The sequence below is a fragment of the Bombus pyrosoma genome, linkage group LG6 (genome assembly GCF_014825855.1).
Source record: "Bombus pyrosoma isolate SC7728 linkage group LG6, ASM1482585v1, whole genome shotgun sequence".
NCBI lineage: Eukaryota > Metazoa > Arthropoda > Insecta > Hymenoptera > Apidae > Bombus > Bombus pyrosoma.
Genome location: NC_057775.1, coordinates 14,484,774 through 14,507,591, shown reverse-complemented (window position 1 = coordinate 14,507,591; position 22,818 = coordinate 14,484,774). Strand labels below are relative to the sequence as shown.

Below are 22,818 nucleotides of genomic sequence, written 5' to 3'. Positions count from 1 at the left end.
AATGAGAATTGGTATTCAGGGAACATTAGATTTCATAGTTTTATATCTTATATATAAAATCAAAAGTCTAACATATCGTAGACAGTGTCTAAGTATATTTTGACATTATGAAATTAATTATAATAATCGATTATGTATTTAAGTAATTTTCAAGTATATAGTCGGAAATTTGATAAAAGTAAACAGCTATAAGATATTAGGAAAATTAAGAGTCAACAGGAACATCTAATTCCAAATTCTTCTACGTCATTCTTTTACCACGTTGACTAGGTGAATAATGTAATCATTCACCTCCATCTACCAACTCCATTGTTCCTAAATCTCTTTCCTTCGCCCAAAAAGAATCTACGAAGCGAGGCATGCGTGTTTCAGGACCAAGCAACGGAGGTGATTCTAACCCTAGGCCAGGCGTTCGAGGTAGCCTACCAAATGGCCTTGCGTGACAAACTCGGTAGTCACACGGTGCGATCTCAATCGGCCAATCAACTGACGACTTTCTCAAAATCTGCATCGAAAATGCCAATGTCTCCAGATTCTGCGCTGGACAACGGCCGTGAATCGCACAACCAGCCTTCGGCCGCTATCCCCATCGTGAATTCAATGAACCCAAAACCAAAACCCCGCTCTAAGTCGTCCATCCCTAACCCTATAGTGCAGTCCACGATGACCAATCCGATGCAAGACGCAAACTCGAACTCGAGTTCTTTCTCTAGCGGCACCGTGAACTATAGTTCCAGCTCGAACTCAGCGACCAGTCCCAGCACGAACTCCGTGAGCAGCTCGAATTCGAACACGAACACGAACCAAACTGCAAAGCCGCTAGTCACGCACGGTAGGTCCCATTCGGTGAACGACATCAAAGTGAACGGGAACCAGTTGAAATTGGCGCCAGCACCGGTCGATGACATCGGAATAGGCGTGAAAGACCTGAAGCCAGGCTCCAGGGCACCTATAGCTCTGTCAGAAGAACTATAAGGGGAATAAGGTTCTCCGTTACTATTTCGATACTCATTACTGTTCGTCCGAGAGATTAGGTCGAAACGCTTGACGATCTTTGACCGTTAACTCGTGGGAAAAGTGTAGGGATGTCACTTTCGTGACACGAGTTTGATGCAAGAGGTTGTTCTTTAATACGACGGACATAAGGGTGTATGGTGGACTTTAAGGAATTTGAGAAGCGTTTTAGAGTTTTCTTGGAACGTTAGAACGATTGTTCTTCTTAATGAAGAACTGAAGATTATTAATTGCGAATGTGAAACAGATCATCGTACAGATTGACCCTTGCATCAGAATACTATATGAAATTTTGTAAGATCATTGGGACTAATATCGTACAATCCAGTTGGGACTTTGATATTCGACCGAGAGGTCGGATTATACTTGAATTGTTCGATTAAACTTCGTAGACATTGTATGACACACGCGAAATAGGACTCGACTAGGCGTTCGCGGTGTCTTTTTATCTCTCGAATTTTTGTAGTAGCATTCTAGACAGACCTTATGACGGGTATCGACAATTTAAATGGTTGTGTCATTCCGAAGAGAATGATAGAGAGGTTTGATGACAGCTCAGGTAAGTAAGAGACGATTGTCGAATTATTTTGCCAAATTCTTGATCGACCATGAAACGGCGACGCTGTGATTTTCTACATCGAGGGCATTAACGAACCGACGAAACACGTTTAGAAGACAACCGTGCGCTCATCTTTTACATATTTTATTCACGTCCATACAACGACAAAATTGAAAAAAAGAAAAGAAGATACAAAGCAACGAATTGAGAAGATTGTTTCATTGTATCTGGTTGGACGGAACGTGTATATCGTCAACAGTATTATTTGATTAAAACGAAGCTCTTCGTCACAAAATAGACGTTTTCTAGGTCTTACACTCGATGTTTTGTCGATAAGGAAGAGCGTGACTAACGTTACATCGATGTCTCGCCTAAAATAATTTTAAACGAACTAGAAAAACCGAAAAAAATGTTGACAAAAGGACGTGACTTTTTTAAAGGTTTCATTTTAAAGATTCCTCCTGCACATGAAACATTATATTGCATTTAAAAATGGCACATTTACACACATATAAACATTCCCATGTCGAAAGGACGTACAGGTGAGTTGACAAATTTGCGAATGCTCAATTTTGATCGCGTACAATCAAATTTAAAAAAAAAAAAAAAAAAAAGAAAAATCGACTGATGAGACTCAGAGGCTGAATCGTTTTCACTTTGAACTGTGGCTGATTGACGTCACGATGGATTCGTTTCTTCCATGAAATCGTCACCCTCGTTCGAGGTGCCACCGTTTTTTCGACGTTCTCATCACCCAAGACTGACAGTCCTTATTTCGTTTCGCATTTTTCACGTTTCTCAGCATTTACGTATAGAGTATGTACAATGTACGCATGCATGTACACAACAACATAAATTGCACGTATTAATTATCGTAAAACAAAAGAGAAGGGCGAAAAACGAAAAGAAAACCGAAGAGAAAATTCACTCCGTGCGGATTAACGTGTATCTATCGAGTGCTAATTGGACGAACCTCGCGATTAGGAAACGAATATTATACCACGAAACGGTACCAAATATCTATCTATTGTATATTTAAATACTCCACGGAGTTCCCTCGAAAACCCTACATTTAATATAAGTCGATTTTCAAGTTTCCAAGTTGCTACGATTGGTAGGAACTTATTACAATCACATTCGAGCGTAGCTGACCAATTCAGCTTTGAGCATTAAAGACGACTCGAATTGATTCAAAGATGTGTCAATAGTAGAGTACTAATATCGATTGAACAGCAAGTAGCATTTCACGTATGTGGGCTCCGTCCCTGAAACGGAGCAGGCCTAACTGACCTCGTATGTAGTTGTCGAAGTAGCTGTCGTAGTGATAAATCGTGAGCGTATAATTGCCCATCACGAACCGTCTCTGGGAAGTCGGGAAAGATAAAAGCGTGCGGTAGCTCGAGAAAATTGTCAAGACGTCAAACAAATGACGTCTGGTTGTGTACACAACGGGTAGATTGATTCGTAGCGAAAACCAAAGATTGCATGTTTGTATATAAAGCACGCGTGATATTAATCGAACGAGAAGATGGCGATATTAATCGCGATATTAAGCTGCAGAGCAAAGAGAGACGGAGTAAAGTGGAGTGAAATCCATTTTAGGGTGATACGAAGAAAATATATTATACACGGTCACAGACAAGTGGAACATGAGAAACTGCCAAATAACACACCACCATAAACACGTGGCTATACGCACACTTTGTATTCATCACATTTAAAATGATAGTTAGCTCTATTCATAATGTATATGTATATATATATTAACGCTTAATCCTGCATGTGTATATATATATATATACACACATATATATACGTGCAGGATTAAGCGTTTAAGGTGTTGCGATAGAGGTGAACGAGGTCCGTGGACGACGTGATACAGTAATTTCAACGTGGAGTAAAATTAGGTGGACGCTCCACCTATCGTAAGTTCGTAAATTCGCGAACTGTAGCGCAGCTATTGTAGAATTGTAGAAAATCGAAATAGAGAGCATGCTTCGTCGATGTGTGTGTCGATAAATTCGAGGAAATCTCGAGGAGAAGCATTATTGGAAAAAGGTCGATATGAAATCGATCAGAGGGGTTATTCGTGTTGGCTTTGGTTATTAGTGTTGTTCGATTGTAATAAAATGAGCGGTAAGTCGGATATTAAGATTGAATAATTGGTGATTGTTTGGAAAACATGGTTATGTGAAAAAATACATAAATGAAACGAAAGAAGGAAAAAATAATATGTACGTACTTAGACTATTATTGATGGCACTATTATTTGATAACGAAATCAATAAATTTTGTAGCGTCGTAAATTACGACAGAATAGTCGAGGAAAACGTAGTACTGCGTTAGAGTGCAGTATTAATACAAGGAAATTTGAATGCTACGTAGTTGATAGTCGTATTATCGATCGATAGAGTGTTTCTCGACCAAGTTTTGACGTTTATGAGTAAAACGTACGTACTACGCGTTTCGAACATTTTAACGAAGTATCTTTATCGACAAGCGTACCAAAATGTCCTTTCGTAGATTTGTACTTTCGTAAGATTTTCCTTGCTTTCTTTTTTTTTTTCCTTTTTATAAAAATTGCGTAGAGTGATTCGTATAAAGTAACATGGATGATTATTTTCTACGTGATGCCATTTAAAACATTTTACACATTTTACAATTCTCTTTCTGTTGTTCCTATGGATTCCTCGTAATATACGCTCAAACGTTCGATATCATATTTGCCAACGAAAAGTGTTTTAAACACTTTTGTTATGCATTTATCGGCTCGTAGAAATAACAACCATTTACTGATTCAAAAAGGCACGAAAAAAGACCAGTCCATTCTTAACTTTACACGAATCACTACATACATCTCAAATTTCTCGTCAACAATTTTCTTCATCGCACAATCACATGACTCGCGACTTGAAACAACACTCATTTCGTCCATCAACGAACAATACAGTTTGTAGCCGATGCAATCTTTCAAGTGCCAACAATGGAGCCCCATTTGTATTCAATAAACCCAACGTCGATGTAACTTCGGTATTCCGAAGTTAGACCGGCCTGGTGTCAGCCGAAGAGAAAAGATTCCGACGGACGCATACGCGCGTTCGACAAGGTGTACATAACATACATCGAACACTTGGTAGCTATCTTGTTTTTTGCTATACTGTAAATTTAACCTATCCACACGTGTTCAAAGGGGAATCTTTCGTTCCGTTCCGCCGTGAACACGGACGCAATAGATAGTCGCACGAGATAATTTATTTCCTTCTTGCGCAAAGGACGGACCGGCAATCTCCTACGAAAGAGGCATCTATCATAGCGTAAACTTTTAAGTATTTATATATATATATATATATTAAAAAAACAAAAAAACAGTAATAAAACATTAAACGAGTAAACGTTAGCTGTATACACTATATACGACTATACATAGGACGAGTGGTATCGGCAATGAGTTTTTTTTAAGGAACTCAGACTCATGCCAATCGCGCGAAGAAAACTCATTCACGGACCAAGAAACGATAAAAGCGGGAGAGAAAAACAGGAGAGAAAAAAAAGTAAATGATTAATTGACAAGGGGAGACGATATGTATTTGCTCGTAAACTATTAATAGTATTTCAGGAAAAATAAAAGGAAATATTAGACACAGCTGTCGAGAGAGGAATTTTTAGGTCGACTTTCTTTCTCGTGAATGACGTGGTGCGACGATGATTTCGTCGTGTCGATTATTTAGATCGAATTTCAGGTATCAGGTGTACGTGTACATAGGTGTATGGTAAAACTAGAGCGTGCTACAGCGATCACCGTGAATCAGTTCAGTGAATCAACGATACCAAAGAGACAGTCGAAGCAATTTCCTAATTGTACATTAGACGACTATGTGTGATTAAAGTGACATACTGATTATTCCTGTGAACTTTTCTTGTTTCTGCCGCTCACTTCCGTTTGATTGACCTACGCCTTGGCATCCTACGCGGGTTTCCGCTGGATGGGTTCTTGCGGTTCACACCGTTCGAAGTTTTTAGACGTAAACAAATTGTTGAAGTCGTAGAAAATCTAATATCGCAACTTGGTATCTGTTTATTATCAAAGATCGTTCGAATAATCGACTGAAATTTGAAAATCAATCGGCAAAATCTTGAAGGATTTCAGAATGATTCATTGCAAAGATATTTCACAGGGACATTCTAACGATAGTTCTATAAATTAGCAATAAAGTGCAATACAAATATTGAGAGCACAGAGTGTACATATCGATTACCTAGTCAGAAACTCTCAGAACGTATTTCAAGGCACAAATAAAGTAATCCAATATTCGTCGAGATTCTGTAAATACACTAAATTTGTCATTCGTCGGACTACCTCTTATCTTACTCATAGGTATAATACTTATTTGATTTAAACATCTTCGCAATATGAATTCTGAACTTGAAGAATTTGAAATTTCTACGTATTTTGCTTACGTTTAGAAACTTCAGACGATACGCAAGGTGGTGCATTGATTAATCGCTTCGGTATTTTTTATCGAATTTACGCTCCAAAAAATATAACGATAGTGTTGTCAAGAAAATGTTAAGATAGTCGAGCTAAATATACTTTACGTCCTTTTCTCTTGACTTTTATAAACCACGTAATAATACATACAGGGTGATCGAAAGGATGAAACAATTTAGAAGCGTATAGTATTTGTTAGAACGGTTAAGATACGTTTAATCAGTTTAGGTTTGCATGTCTTTTTCTTAATAACAGTTTAATCATTCTATGTTGTTTGTATTGATGTTTAATCATTCTATTAATACTAGCAATATTTTGTTATTAGTAATAATAATACGTAATACATTCACAAGGCCAATTTTACGAGACATGTGACAGCTAACAAAAACAGAAATAAGACGCATTAGTTAATCTTTTTCACACTAAAATACCTACTTTGATTACATCCTATTTTAATCTATCTAAATTTCATAAATACAATACAAACGATATTTCCCATATGACAACCCCTTTACATTCAACGTTAAGGGGTTCGACAATTATTTTGTCAAAATAAGTGGATAATTAAATTACTTACTCACTTAGATGTCACTTAAATAAAAACTCCAACGAAATCATCACGATTTTCATTAAATTAAAGCAAATACCATATGCCCAAAAATTGTTCGATCCTGTTTATCACTCAGTCCATATAACTCATCTTACTTATCCTATCACTTAACTTTCCCATGTGTTGAATTACTCCCATAGAGGAAGGTGTTCGCATTTTTCACCTTAATACAGATTTTCGAGCGTGAGAGAACACACGTGTGTCGAGCAGGATCGCGTTGATTAAGCACGCGAAAACGCGATGTCATTAACGTGGCGCTTATCTCAAATCGCATCAATTTGCGAGGTGAATCTGCGCGATTCGCCTCAGCTTGGAGGTTTCACGCGAGAAAAACATGAGCCTCGAAACGTCTCGTTAACACCCTCCTGCTCGCGTTAATTATGCGAATGTCATGGCGCTCCGAATTTATAATATCCGCCACATTATTTCGCTAGTCTATCGATCGCATAATGATTATTATTGCAATGATTTTGTTAAATAAGCGAGCTTAGATCTTATTTATGAACCTTTAGCTAGTTAATAATAGGTTCGAATATTGTAAATAGTTGTAACGTAATACGATTGGAATTTTGAATGAAATTTTATTCAATCATGTATTATCTTTGAGATGAGCTTTCGAACGAAGTTTTAGTCAATTATGTATTGTATTATTTTTGAAATGAATTTTTGAATGAAGCCTTGGTCGAGCATGTCTCGTATTATATTTGAAATTAATGTTTGAATGAAGTTTTAGTCAATGGTGTGTCTATTTTCAAAATGGATATTTAGGATTTGTTGACAGGAAAGGGAAGATATTGTTATATTTATTTTTTAGTCGTATCATGAATTTAGTATTAATTATATAATAATTATAATAATAATTTACATATACATATATATATATATAAGTATATATATAAGCTTGAATACGCAGATACACTTTCCTATATTTATTGTCTTCCTTTCTACCAATGATATTTCACTCCCAACGTAAAGATAAGTACTTTAGAATAGAATTTACAAACGCTTTTGTGTCTTTCATGAGATCTTTCAACTATACATAGAATAACTTTTTCATTAGATCAATTCGTGAACTGATTCCGGTGAGAGCGTCCATATCTTTCCTAGGATCCTTGTATAGTTATCATACTAATGGCTCGAATGAAATTCTTCAAATCTTGCTCCGTGCACACTGCAATTTAAATATTTTCTTCGCACGATTAACAAAGCGTATTCGTAAGGTTCGTGCTTCTATTTTCAAGATTTCGAAGATATTACGAGATTGGCCACTTTTTAACCTCCTGATCCTGTTCATTGTTGCAGAAAATCGTCGAATGAAACTTGAATCTTTGATTCTTGGACGCTTTTCTCCCGTTCGTTGACCGTAGCACGTAATACTTTTAATATTTCGAAGTCACCAATGCATCGAAACTTCTGTGTTCAATGCTTTTACGAATGCATAATTATCTTCGTTCCCATAGCAACGTTGTTCGGTAGCAGCTTAAGCATCTTTCGATTTTTGATTATCCAATTAAAAATTCTGAGCTTTATTTTTGGAAGTGTCTATTGACTGGTCGCTATAACAACATCATTATCAACATCGTTATTGGTAAAATTAACGTTGCATCGATCGCCATTGATAGAATCTACGTTACATTCGTCATTATCGGTGGGATCAATGGTACATCGATCATTATTGGTAAGATCAGCGTTGCATTCATAATTATCGATAGAATTAATGGCTGCAACCATCGCCATTTGTAGAATCAACATTGCATCCATCATCATTGATAGAACGAGTGATGTATCGATCGTCATTGGTAGAGTCGACGATGCGTCCATCGTTATCTATAGAACGAACAAATATTACCATCGATCATCATTGGTGATATCGATATTGCATCTCTCATTGGAATTCATCAGTAGAATCTACGATGTATTAACCAACATCGCATCTATTATCATCGGTAGAGTTAATGGTATATTGACCATTATTCGTAGAATCAACGTTGTCGTCATCACCGAAATACGTTGATAGAATCAGCGATGTAATCGATCGTCATTGGTAGAAACGTTGATGGATCGCTTGATTAAAATCCACTAACCATTCTTGCGATAACATGTCGATGGTTATCCAAGTTCCTCCATTTCTAAAGTAATAATTTAAACTCAAATACACTCTTCAGATTGCATTATTATTTTATGATAACAGGAATCAAACTGCGTTCATTTCGACTTTCTGATCGATCCGCAAAATGTAAATTCATTATGAAATAATCTATAAATAATTAATAAGCTACAAAATAAAATATGACACTTGCAACGATACGATGATCGAGGTCAATTTTGATCGTCATTTTCGTAACGCATTTCGCGTTCTCGTTGTTCTAGCAGCTTCTGATGAGCTTTGTATTCATAGGATCCCTAGCCTCAGAGAATTTTCATCTTCCAAACGTATGAGTTTCAGAATGTCTTTGCGTTTCGCTTTCATAGCAGAATAATAGAAACGAGCATTTCGAACGATGTCTGTACATATAACCGAATAACGAGAGTGTGTAAAATAAAGACATAATAGAGTTTAGATGTGTGTAACGGTAGAATTATTGGCGATGAAATAGGACAGACATGAAAACGAAAGGTTGTCGAAAGAACGATCATGGATCGTTCGATCTATAGATATTGTACTCTTTATCTCTTTTTGCGTCGATGTTTCTCTCCTAGTTCTTGCAATTTCTTCTCTTATTGTGATTAGCCTTCATCGAGAGATTCGATCTTTACTTTGCACAGAATATATTTGTCGCGTTGACTGTCTCGTCGAATTAAATATCAATAAAATATATCCAGAAGATCGATGTATTTAAATCAATTGAGAAATTGTTTGGTAAATTATGGTACGATTACGTAGGCTTATATACACTGTACCAAAGAATTATATGAAAATAAAAGTGTAAAAATTGAAATTTGTGTAGCACACGATATATGTAGCGATTAACTGTGAAATGACGTGGCAGTCAACGTGTCAATGATATAATATATGCACAAGATATCTATTAAATATGATTGTAGATATTGCGATGATCGAATGAAACTTCGTATCGCCACGCGATGCAATAAAATTGCGTTAAATCAAAGATTTCGTACGAGCTTCTTTAACGTTCTTTCAATTAAGAATTAATATTGAAACAAATACAATTTATATTAAATTAAATTAGGCCGGATCGATAAAGTATACGTTTTCAATTTGATATCGATGCGATATTCGAATTTTAATGTTACTTTGAACTTTTCGTACTATGTACCTTCGTTTTAATAAACGTTACTTTCAGTAGATATTAAGTATAACTACCAATTAAGGATTGATAGATACGCGTGGCAGCGTTTCCCTATTACCTCACGAATCGATTGTAAACGATTGTCCTCGCTACTTTGTATACTGTGCTGTACCTTTTATTCTAGTTACCGATCCAATCCACAAACTCGTTTAGCGCCTCTACTACTCGAGACACTTTTCAATTCTGACACGTCTTTCTGTATATCTATTATATAATCGCATAATTGTTCACACGTCACGCAATTCGATTTCAATTTCATCGAACCATATTCGTATATGTACACTCTCGTTCACAAGTATCACGACATTCATTGGTCTCATACAAAAGGCTTGTATTTGTTTTCCAGTTCGTTGATTCAAATTTTGTATTCGATGTTTTCGAGAAAATCAGATTTGAAAATGTCCAGTACATATGCACTTGGCGAATTTGCGACTGAATAAGAATAAGAAAGTGATTCTTAAAATAAAAATAAGTTGACGACGTAAAGCAAAATTTTGTCCGCTCGAGGGATCGATTTCGAGAAAATCGACTTTGAGATAAGACTCGTTGAGACATCATCGACAGCCATATCGGGTCAAGGGTCGCGTGCACTTCAATTTTCGAACTCGATTTTCTCGGAAACTAAGCATCGAATGAAAAAACATTACTCCTTTTTGCATGCAGAATAATTTATTCTCTAATCGAAAAGGAAGTAGTTTGCTGAGACAATGTGTATAGAGAAAGCTATTATATTATAAATTCACATTCTTATTAAATATTAAACATCGAACGTGCTGGATTCTGTACGCAATCTAAGATTTCAAAGATGATAACTTTTAAAGATTTTAATAACTTCTTCTGTGTTTTGTAAGTATCGTGGATTTGACTGCAAGTGTGTTCTTATACTTATAAACGAGGGCGTACATGAAAGACAACTACTTTCGAACGTTTCGGTAGACGGAGAACCGGAATCCGTGGATATTCGAATTTTTTCACGGTTCAACCGACGGAACGATTCTCGAAAAACGAAAGGCAGTTCGACTATGTATTCCGGTCCAGCTATTCGATGGATCCTTTTTCTCCCTTCTACACGCGTTCGCATGGCTGTCGATTTCGAAACAATGCCACTGTTGAGCGACGCGAACGAATTACTATTTCGGAGACGTTACTATCAATTTTCCCCGCGTTACTCTGTCCCTTTCTCCCTCGCTCTATGGACAAAACAAAAACAGAACAAAGAAAAAAATTGTTGAAAAAAATGAATAAAACGAGAGAAGACAAGAAAAAATATGGGACAGCGCTTGATCGTCGTGCAATTCGAGAGGATGACTCGTAGTGATAATAAAAGAGATAGATGTATTCGCTGATGAATCGCGCGCCACGAGTTTTTCTCTCTCGTCGTCGATGCCTTTCTTGGTTCTTTCTTTTCTTGTTTCAAAATGATGCGATGGAAGAGGGAGAATTTTAAAAGGAAAGCTTTCCTTTTGTGTCCTTCCTTCTTGAGATTTCTGCGGTTGGAAGGAAGTTTGAAACGCGTGGACGACGAGGATAAATGCTCGAGGTGCGTGACGACTGTGCAAGAGAACGTACAAATTGAAAAGAAGAAGGGTAGTGGTGAATGATCAGTGTCTTTTGAAATCAAAAGAGTACTTGTACGGAAGCTATTTGCCGAGAATGCCATAATATAAACGCGCTATTTTGTACCGAGCAGCCTGATTAGACGCAAGAAAAAAAAAAAAAAACTTCCTACGTTCTTGGACACATTATATTTATTATTGTTCATGTTTATTAGAATGATATATATATGAGACAGAGATTATTCCCTGGATATCTATATATATAACGCCTTGAAGGAATAAAACGGATAATTTACGGGAGAACTGTGTGTCATTCCTTCAATCACCCATCTCTGTTTTCTTCTTCAATGCTTCAATTATTATTAAGTTATTATTTAATATCGATATCTTGCACGTTGTGACGGTAAGTATATTCCAAATTGAACCAGTAAACGTATTAAGAAATTCAGTATCAGTTTCTTCAAAAGTTCCTATGCAGCTAATAAAATTAAATCAGTATAAACATTTTTAACTAATAAATTCAATATAAACTTGGAATGCACTAACAAAGGAAATATTAGAGGTGATCGAACAAATTTACATAGAGAAAATTACACTGTTGGTTTAATTCTATCCTATTGGCTACTCGAATCAATCGGTTACATCGATTCTTTCTTAATGAATTGTAATTCTTGGAAAATAATTCATGGTAACATTACAATTAAAAGTCCAATCGACCCAACTCTTGAATATCGAGCGATGGTAATGAATTACAATTGCTTGCGACAAATCAAGCTATATGATTTGCATAAAAATGGTTTCGCGTAAAATGGATGAGCGCGATTTAAATGCTTTTTAATTCGAGAAAATCTACGATCAGGAGTAAAGTTTTGTTTCCAAGCAAAAATCGTTCTTGAATAAATAATCTCACACGTTCAATCATTTCAATTCTGATATTTTCTTATTACCGATTTATTTATATTATATTTATCCATTGCTTGTTATTATTAACTTATAGTTGTACATCAACTACTTTTTATGTTTTCGACATCTGCTATTGATCTTACGAAACATTCACATGCGTAAGTATTTGAACAACTAATTATCTGTTACTTTAATGATCCTCATTATATGTATTTGGATGAGTGTCCTGATTTTTTCATGAATCATTTTATATATTCTTAAGAATATAAATCCCGTGCCGGTACACAAAGTATTGAAGCAAATTGAAAATATTATTATCAAACTTGATATGCAAGTTTCTTAACGACATACATATCGCAACATAAGAAAGTTCTCATTGTATCGTCAGCAGTTTTTAACGTAGAAGTAACCAGATCCAAGAAAATAAAAGGTCGTTGGTATCCGGTATCAAATACTTAGTCTGGCAAGTTGAATCGATAGCGAGACCGCAAATACTCTGCACGTTGTATAATTTCTTCAGTTCGGTGTTCCGGTCTATGGTTGCACGGTGGCCACAAGATAAGCATCCAGTCCGCTAAAGATGCTAATTAAGCAAGTTTCAATCTTAACAAAGTTTTTCGATTAGCCGGTAAATTGTTATACGACGATCCACCGGGCTTGTTATTATCTTCCCAAACAAGCCAGGCAATCGTACACGGTGAAACGCGGTAAAATAATGGAAAGCTCGGAGCAAGTTTCGTCGTTAAAATTGCTGGCCACCGCACCGATTGTTACTTCATAGTTCTTCTTCTCCCTAATTCCTTCCATAGTTCCTATCTTCTAGGAAATACTTGCCAAAGGAACCAGTTGGAACGACGATAACGTGAACGTCTTTTTTTCTTTCTCTTTGGTTTCGACAACAAGACACGAATACCAGATTGAGGATGATTCTTTAAATTCAGTTGCGATTTTGAACACTTTTTATTTTCTACTATATGGAGGGTTTTTACTATGTTGGTAAATGGAACAAATAAAAATGTCTTTATTGGTGTTCAGTAGTTTAGTACTCAACCTCTTATTTCATAACATTGAATCGCTAAAAATTTCTTTGACGCATCACTCAATTTTTCTGACTTTACTTCGATATTGAATGTACATAGTCACGTTACAATGTGCACAGATAAATACATCAATCTACGGATCAACCGAACGTACAACTTGTAATTTGCAATAATTACACTGTTTCGAACTTCAATACCTAATTATATAACCCCATCGCAAAAAACCTTAAGAAGCAAATCATCAAACAGGAAGTTGCATCTTTGTATCGCAATATCTTCCTAACCCAACCTACTCCGCCAATCCAGGAGAAGAATAAGAAAAAGATCAAATACCTTCACTGATCAAGAACACCCTCGACTCAATGCCTCCCGCAACCAGGACCCGCCATTACGTTAAGCCCCCATCCGCGGCGTTGGAATCATTCGACAAAAGAGAACTGGGTGGTTCGTATCTATTTTTTTCTTTTTTTTTTTTGGTTCTCTTGACCTCTTTCATAGGAGTATCAGCCGCGGTACGGTTTCGGTCTACCGGATTTTGATACGTCTCGCGCGTTTATCGTCCCGATCTGGCACGTCCGCTCGATTGTCGAAAGCAGGCTGGGTCGCCGATCGGAACCCCTCGCTGCGACGCGGAACAAAAGAAATAAACGAGAGCGTGGTGTGTGCGTGACATTGTTATATATGTACGTACATACAGGTGCCTGTAAACAATGACGCGACACCCTCGCCTAGAAACAACGAAGGTGGAGAAAGGACGAGAGAGAATCCCGAAAAATCCTGGATTCGTGGGGGATGACGAAACGACGTGCCTGGCAATAGTAAAATCATCGACTTTTGTAAGAGGAAGAAGGAGGAAGGGAGAGAAAGGAAATGTGAACACGGCTGTCGACAGGCGCGTTTCTTCGACAAATTGTACCACCTTCTACCCTACGCGTCGTCGTTCGCAGTATTCGTGCCCTTTTTTCTTTAGGAACGATCCAATTTGTTCGTGGGCACGTCGGTGCGTCATCGGTCCATCAATCATATCGACGTTCTACGTGCGTGGTAAGAACGGTTCCGTCAGTTTGTTTCTTTTATTGCGACGTTTGTAGCGTTCGAGGGTTTCATCGTGGTTTTGGCAATTAGTAAAGTTGTCGTGGTGAGAGTTCTACTTTAGCGTTGAACTATAGGAGATTTATTCTACACGTGGATACGTTACAAGTGAATTCATACGCTTTTGATTGGAAATTAAAAATCTACCGAAGATGATACGTCTACAGAGGACACGTGGAATTGGTAATTAAGACACTGCTGGGGATCGTTATATTGTCGAAAATAATAGTTAGAGGGTGAAAGCTAGAGCAGGTATTTCCAGATCTGTGAACGTCACCCTGGGTGATTTACGGGTCGCTTGAAGTTCACTTGAACGTATTTAGAGAAGATACTTGAAAGTTATAGAAAGGTTACCGGGGATCGTGTCTTTCAGAAGCGATCGTTTCAAAATAGCATTTGAAAATTCACAATCGATATTCAGATAGGAATTCCATTATTTTACTTACAGCATCCGCGTTTCATTATTCATGATCGAAGATGCAAGTACCCGTAAGAGGAAGTCGAAGAGCAAACGACTCGTGGAGCGGCGCGAATTAATTAACGCGTCCGGCGTGCTTGTTTCTCTCGATGAACCGTAAGGGTCATTACGAATGGGTTGTATATCAATCGACGCGTGGCAAGGCGTAATATACGCGAGCGTACGGTTAAAACGAATGGCCGCCTCGGCGATGGCGCGAGCCTCGATACGTTATCTGGCCTGAGAGAAGGGCTGGGCGTTTCCGTGGACTCGGGTCAACGCGAGGGGTATATATCCAGGAGGTCAGATAAATTTGGCCCGGATTACGCGGCCGTCACTTTCATATTCATTGAAATACTTCACCCGAACGACCAGCCGTATTTTTCTATCGGGGGTTGGAAGGACTTTGCTCTGCTACTGTCTTCGTCCTGCTTCGCCCTGCTTCGTCCAACCGATCTTCTCTCCTTCCTTTCGACGAATCCGACCGTGCGATAAGGGTGCGCGCGACAGTTAAACTATCCCCTAGATCTGGACACGAGGATGGCGATCGGCTGAAGGAAATTAGGGTGAACGGAGAAATTGATTGGACAGGGAAATTAGGAGTTGTTGATGCCAGGTGTAAGATTACGTAAAGGGCTAGAAGAGGAGAGAAATGCCAAAATGAAGTTGAGTCGTGTTGTTTGTAACAGTTATAAGATCATCTTCTATGCCATTTTGATTTTTAGATTTGACTCTTGTGTTTTTATATTTCTTTCTAATAAATGTCTTAAAGTCAATCTTTATTAAAATACCATATAGACGATAATGTCGATCTATGAAGCTTGTAGGATGTTCTTTTCTCATTTATTCATTGATATATCCAAGTGATATGTTCAGTTTTTATTCAGTAAGAATTGTCTAATTGTTTTGAACCGTGTATATTCTATGTAATTTTATTTCCTAAAATTATGATGTTGTTTTCATTCTATCATTTAAACTTCAAATTCGCTTCAATGAGTAAAATAAATCGTAAAAGCAATTAGGAACAAAGACAGCAATATACTAACGAGATAAAGAAACATAATAATACGTTGTTGGTAAGTTGAATACAATTTTAACCTATTGTATCCCTGCGTAATTATTATTACACACGTGGCGCTCTTTCCTACGTGTTCAGCGCGTCAACGCTGTGAGAAGAAAACTTGAACGCCGACCACCACGGAGATAGACCCATTAAATTGTCTTTATATGCCTAGAGCATCCTACAATGATACGTGCCCTGTTTCCCTACGGGCGAGCCAAAGTATCTCTACAGAAACATCTGTTTATCTCACTATTACACTGCCCGAGGAACTACCACATGATGGCTGCGACGATGTTTGCCCAGGATCGCTCTCGATGCCGCTGGCAACGCTCCTTAAATATCTATTACTATTTTTTGTTTGCAAGAATTTGGGATCGCTGCTTACAAAACAGGGCAATTGGATAAAAATGTATCTTCCTTGGCATCTGTAGATATTCTCGAACTTTGATTGCAAATAAGAAATAGGAAGGAAATCAGAAAGAAGGATACGTAACAATATAAAATACTAGGAGAAAAAGGGACGAATTGATCATTTTGACTACTCTAGTAGTAGTTATAGCGTTAAAAATATGTAACCTTTTCAATTTTATATTGACATTTGAACTATCGTATATCGATCGATAATAAAACGATAATCTTAAGATGGTACAATGTGTACCGAAATATTTCTTAGTTAATAAATTGTTAGGTGTTCGACTTCATTGATCCTGTATTAGCATTATCTTGATTATTAATAACAAACTTCGAGTATATTAATTTAGTATCAGTTATGTAGTATCAAATTTTACCGTCACGAAACACCCTTCCGTCTTGAAGACTTCTCCAAAGACACAGTCACTGGCCTATCCAACCACTTGTAAAATTAACAAACCTAAAATTCATCATTTTGAAGGGCACGACAACTCCATTATTAACCAGCCATCGATTAAACGCCAATTAAATCTTGCCTTCCTAAAATACCCCTCCTCCTATCTACGATTCTCTTCCCGTGTATCTTTTACGATGTTCAGCCCGCGGGGGGGGGGGCTAGTTTCACCGAAGCGTGACAAATGCTTGTACAAACTCGGGACGAACGATGCGTGGCCAGATCTGTTACGTGTCGCCGTGATGAATCTGCGTCTCCGCATTGTCGCGGGGCCACGTGGCCGAAAAACGGGGCGAATTGTGTTTTTCCTGTGCTGATGCAACGGGTGACGCAAGGGGAAAAGAGCGGTGGCAAAGATTTTTCGGAAGAAAAGGAGGGTTGTACACGGGGCGTTCGACGAGAAAATACCCTCCGCAGGATGGGTTCTTTGGGTGAGACCACTCGATGACGAGGACAGAAGGACTCAGGCCCGCACAGAAACGTCAGTCAGGCTTACGCGAAGCGGGATCTAGATGTTATCTTCGATTTGGGACAGCGTACGGGTCGATGCGTCCCCGTTGTTGTATACCGTTAACTAATTATTCCATGGACCCTCGCTTCTCCACGATGCACATGGAATACCGCGTACGTCGAACTGCCGCTGACTTTTAACCGCCCCGAATCGAGGTCGCAGAGCAAACTATATACATAGAATGGGATGAAGTTTCGTAGATGAGGTGGTTATATGGAGCCACGATGGGATGCATCATTTATATAAGCGAGATGGAGGTTATCGTTTGGCGATGTTATGGAGTAATAGAATTTGGAAAATTCATTTTCTGGATGGTTTTAGATGAGGTGAATTTGGAATTTTTCTTTCGAGCTAATTGTATACTGATTTCTGTGGTGTTTCAGTTAATTAAAATATTCTATCTAGTATTCTTTCATTTTTCAAGATACGTTGAGATGCTTGAAACTCTTTGTGCCTTGTGCTTTTTTTATATTTGAGTAAAGTTATAGTATACAGGCTGTTACGATATAGCAATGATTAAATATTTATAATTGAATTGAAGAAGAACGAACATGATACAAAGAAAATGGTAAAATTCTTTTTTCCCGGTTTTAGATTGTCAGATAGGACGTTTGAATGAAAGGGGGAGGTTTCATTGTAACTACAATTGACAAAGTAAAAACGAACACAGACAGAAAACATACTTGAGGAAAGCAGGAAGTTAATTACGTGTATCACTATTACCAGAAACATAATTACCCGATTACCTGAAATAAGGTCATTAATCGGACTCCAGGGAGTTGGATGGAACATTGCGGTGATGCTAAATTCATCGTCGAATACTATACACAGCATCGTGTTTATCCCAAACACGAGAATTTCAATTAGCTCATGCTGGGCGGGTGTAAAATCACACGTGATTTCGCGGTCAGCGATCGACAAATAATTTCTCTATATGTTGTTATATACTTTCCGATGGTCTGGGTCCCTGCAATATTAAACGCTATCAGGTAATGATCCTGCAGAACGCGATTAAGTGTGTAACAATATTGGACGTGGTAATTATTATAAAAGGATTACTGAATAGATTTCTCTGTTTCAAACGTTTTCTGTACAACGATAAAAATTTGAATGTTGAGGAATTTGTTGTCGATTTCGTTACTTTTCGATAAAACCTCCAAATTCCTTCCCTGCTTGCTTTGGTACAATTTCAAATTGCACTTTTCCAAGTTTCTTCAAACTCATTTTCTATTTCTACGATGAATCTTTTTTTTTCATTCTCCTCCAAATGTATAACATTTTCGTGTTATTGAGAAAAATATCTCAATAATCGCTCCACATATCCACGCAAACAATCAAATAACTCTCGAAATCGGTCAAACGCCGCCAAAAAGTACTCAAACTATCAGCAGCGTTGAAGAGACGCAGCTAGACGTAACCGAGTCGTCGTCGTTGTACAGCATCCTCGATATTGACATTCGCCATTGGGATTGATACCAGAAACGCCGTCGAACGATAGACGGAAACAGGTAGAATATCAAGCATAGAGGGAACATAATAGAGAAAGATGGATACCAGAAGAGGCCATATACGAATGACAAAGCTCGACAGAGGAATCGAATGACAGAGCGAGACGAGAACTGCTCGTTCCATGGAATCCGGCGATATTCGCCATATTGGCAGTATTCCTCTCCGCTTTGCTCCCGTTCCTCGCTTCGCCTCCCTTTGGCAGCCCTGTACTCCGTCTCTCGATCCGTACGGGCACACGAGAGCACGGCTGTGGCTGACGCCGGGCATCGGGGCAGAGCTCCCGGGTATCTATCGGATAATTAGCCGGTGATTACGTGGCAGTCATTCGGGCGGATATCAGTGCCCTCGACCCTCGGCCTCGCCCTCGCCCAAGTCCTCGCCCTCGGGCAAGAGGGTACCTACCGTACAGCCGTGCTTGCAACCTGCATTTCTCTCTACCTCGCTCGCTCACCCTATTTCCCTATCCTTCTTCAACGTTTCCCTCAGTATCCGTCTCCTTCCATCTTCCGTCTATCTGCCTATCCATCTATCCATCTGTCCATCCATCGGTCTTCCTCAGCCTAACCTCCCATCCAGCCCTCTCTACGCCTAATTCTCTCTATTTCTCGCTTCCATCCACTCCGTTCTCTGTCTCTCTGGTAGCTACCAAACGTCCACAGCCTCTCCCTAGAGTAGCTCACCCGCACTTCCTGCATCTCATTATTGACGCCCAATGCACTGCTGGCTCGCATTATACACCGCGCGCTGGATACCATAGTTCCGAGTCGCGCTTCTGTGTGAGGCCACGATGCCCTCCACCAAGGTGTTCGTACATTCGAATACCCGCACGTGCACACGTTCGCTGCTCTGGCGGAGGATCGCTCCAGGCGGTGACCAACCGTCCCATCGACCAACACCGTCAAACAATCTCATTATCATTCGATTCACGGGTAACAGAGAGGACCAACGGTGTTTGGCCGACCAAAGGGAAACCCTTATATATCGGGAAATCGTGCCCTCTTTATTGCCCGCGAATCATCGGATCCAATTCGCCCGTGAAATTAACCTGGAATCTTCAATTGTTTTACCAACTATTCATTTCGATAGGTACTTCGTACTTGGGATACGGGAGACGGAGATTTGGTTATACGAGTTCGCGATTTTCTCGGTGGCCGATAATGGTAATGTTAGTTAATTGATGATAATTCTGATTTTCGAAGCTTCAGACAAACACGCTTCTGTGTCTTAGATTTTAGAATATTGACAAAGACGTGGTTAAAGAAATGTTTAGCGTAGAAAAGGACACGTGTACTAAGGGCAATTTAATATATACTTCTTCTGAAAATTGGGAAGTTTCTTAAATTCGAAAGATCAGTTTCTCAAAGTTCGAAAGATCACTGGAACTTATAATATTGACCCATCAAGGGCCAACGTTGCGTTGACGCAATGCTTAATTTGCAATCCTTTTTCAAGCAACACAAACTGCACCTAGTGCTGTTACTCGTACCAAGTTTCACCAAGCTTAGAAGCTTCTTGCCAAACAGCACGGAGCGGCATCCGGAAACGGCGGCAAGAAATCAGCAAAGGGTTAGAAAAGAGAAAAAAGAGACTGAGTCCTGACCTACTCTATCAGAAAAGTATGGAGGACCGGTTAAGCGCGTTGGATCGTCGGAACTTTTCACCCTCGATCCTCCTGTATCCCTTTCATGGGGAAAAAGAACCAACCAGCGAGAGCCGACGGTTAACAGGGATCCCGTGTATACCTCTTAAAAGACCGAAAGAAAGAAAGAAAGAAAGGAAGAAAGGGAAAAAAGGTAATGCGACGCAATTAAACAATTTGGACGGGCGCACGCGACGCGAGACTTCAAAAGTGCCACCACATGTGGGCACGAGATGTAATCAGGAAAGTTAATTGAAGGCCCCACCCCAGGACTCGTTCGTCTATTTCCTTCTCTGTTTCGTGTATATATGTGTGCCATGAAGCTCGAGTGCTTTCCCATTGGGGCCACGCGTGCTTATGCCGCCGGATGCAAAGGCCGAAGCGATTGACTCATTCAACGGGAATAAAAACACAACAAACTTCTGGCGAGAAAGAACGACGACGACGTTGAGCGCGTTCGGGGGCGGCGGTGGTGGTTTGAAAAAGGAGAGAAGACGGGACGGGATGGTGAAATCACAGGGAGGGTGGTGTACAGGGTGCAGAGGTAACGAAGAAAAGAGAAAAGCCGCGCGGGCTCGCGCGCGTGACGTCACGAGCAGAAGGCATTCAGATTGAAGAGCGCTCGATGACTCTCGAGATTTGTATTGCCATTAATAACGAGGCGGGGGTGCGTTCCCCTTCCTATCGAGCCAGCAATTGCACCGCGGTACAAGCGTTCACAATGTGTACAACTTGTACCGGCTGTGTACGCACGCCTGCTATACGCGCCACTTATGCTCGACACGACCGACACGCGTGTATCGTGCGCGTCGTAAAGCAATGTGACGTACTCCTTTGACGGCATGGAACTCCCGGAAGTTTCTGTGGTACTCGCGAGAACGAGTGGGAGGACGCGCGGGTTGACGCTACTTGCGTGTGCACGAGCTACGGAAGAGACTAGTCGAACTTTTGCTTGTTCTGGATATTCGTACGGGTTTTTTAAAGGAGTGATTAACTTTTGTGGTGGGTTAAGTTTGTCGGAGGTAAAAGCGGAGGATAATGGATGTCGGTGTATGAAGATGGGCATCGCGTTTGGATTATGACACAAGGTGGATGATTACGAGAGTACAATAGTTTAGGTGGAATTGGAAGAAAGAAACGGTAGCAACGCATAATTCTTATAAAGATCGAACAATCTTTATGAAGATATGTATATCAATTCGATATGGATATTGCCTTTAGTTTAAATAAATTACGTTTGATATGTATCGTAGCTATATGTTCAATTATTACTTCAGATTAATTCACGTTTAACTTTGGAAGATATTTCTTTTCCTTATATCAATTACATTTCCACGAATAAAGGATTTGAACGGAAAAACAATGCTGATATTGATAAAAGAAAATATCAGATAAAATATCAAATCAATAAATCGAGAAAAGATCGAAATCTCGAGACAAATCTACAGATTCACCTGACGTACCAGGTGCACCCTTAACAATAAACTTACAGGTTAACCTCTACTGCAATGAAACTACAGGTCCACCAATCATCTCCTTTAAACTTCAACCTACACGAGATCGTACGAACAAGCTACCGCAGCAGTACGAACCCCAACCTACGTTTCAGCAAGAACCTGAACCATCCGTTCGACACTCGGCCGCAAATATAATTACCGGCGTTTAAGCCGCTTCTATTGTGCGTGGAACGCTTGACTTGGCGAGCGTTGCGCAGAACCGCCGTAGGATGCACGAAAATCCAAAGAGGAACGAGAGAGCTAGTGAACGTGGACGTCGAAGGGGTTCCTGGCCACTTCTGGTCACGTGCGTCGTTCTGTCGAGTTGAAATCGATGCCGTCAGGAACCCACGGTCGGTTCTCACGTCGGCCTTTCTTTCCACCGTTCGATGGTCCGTGGTTTCCATCGTATAATTCCTCGATCCTTAATCTCCTTTTAACACTTCGGCTCAGGGATCTTGGGATGAGGGAGAAAATTGATACAATAGGGCGAAGCACCTTTTTCTAATAACGATCGTGGAATGCGATACTGTTTTAAAGAGGCGGTTCATTGTATATGATAATCAGACTGCGGATGTTTATGCAAATCCATACTTTGTTGAATTTAATTAAAGAAGTCGAATCTAAGTCTAGTTACATAATCCCAAATCTTCATCCATCGATAAAATTCCATGCCATCCATAGATACATATAATAAAACAGTA

At 39.3% G+C, this 22,818-nt stretch overlaps 1 protein-coding gene across 2 annotated transcripts in view; it reads left to right on the top strand.

Moving 5' to 3' along the window:
- LOC122568627 (ankyrin repeat and SAM domain-containing protein 1A-like) overlaps positions 1 to 11,839 on the top strand; it is an 83,536-nt gene extending 71,697 nt beyond the window's left edge. For both annotated transcript variants that reach the window (XM_043728570.1, XM_043728571.1), the window contains one exon: positions 373 to 11,839. In XM_043728570.1, coding sequence (XP_043584505.1) covers positions 373 to 975 — 603 coding nt within the window. In that variant the 3' untranslated portion in view covers positions 976 to 11,839. The remainder of the gene's footprint in view (positions 1 to 372) is intronic.
- The last annotated feature ends 10,979 nt before the right edge of the window (positions 11,840 to 22,818 follow it).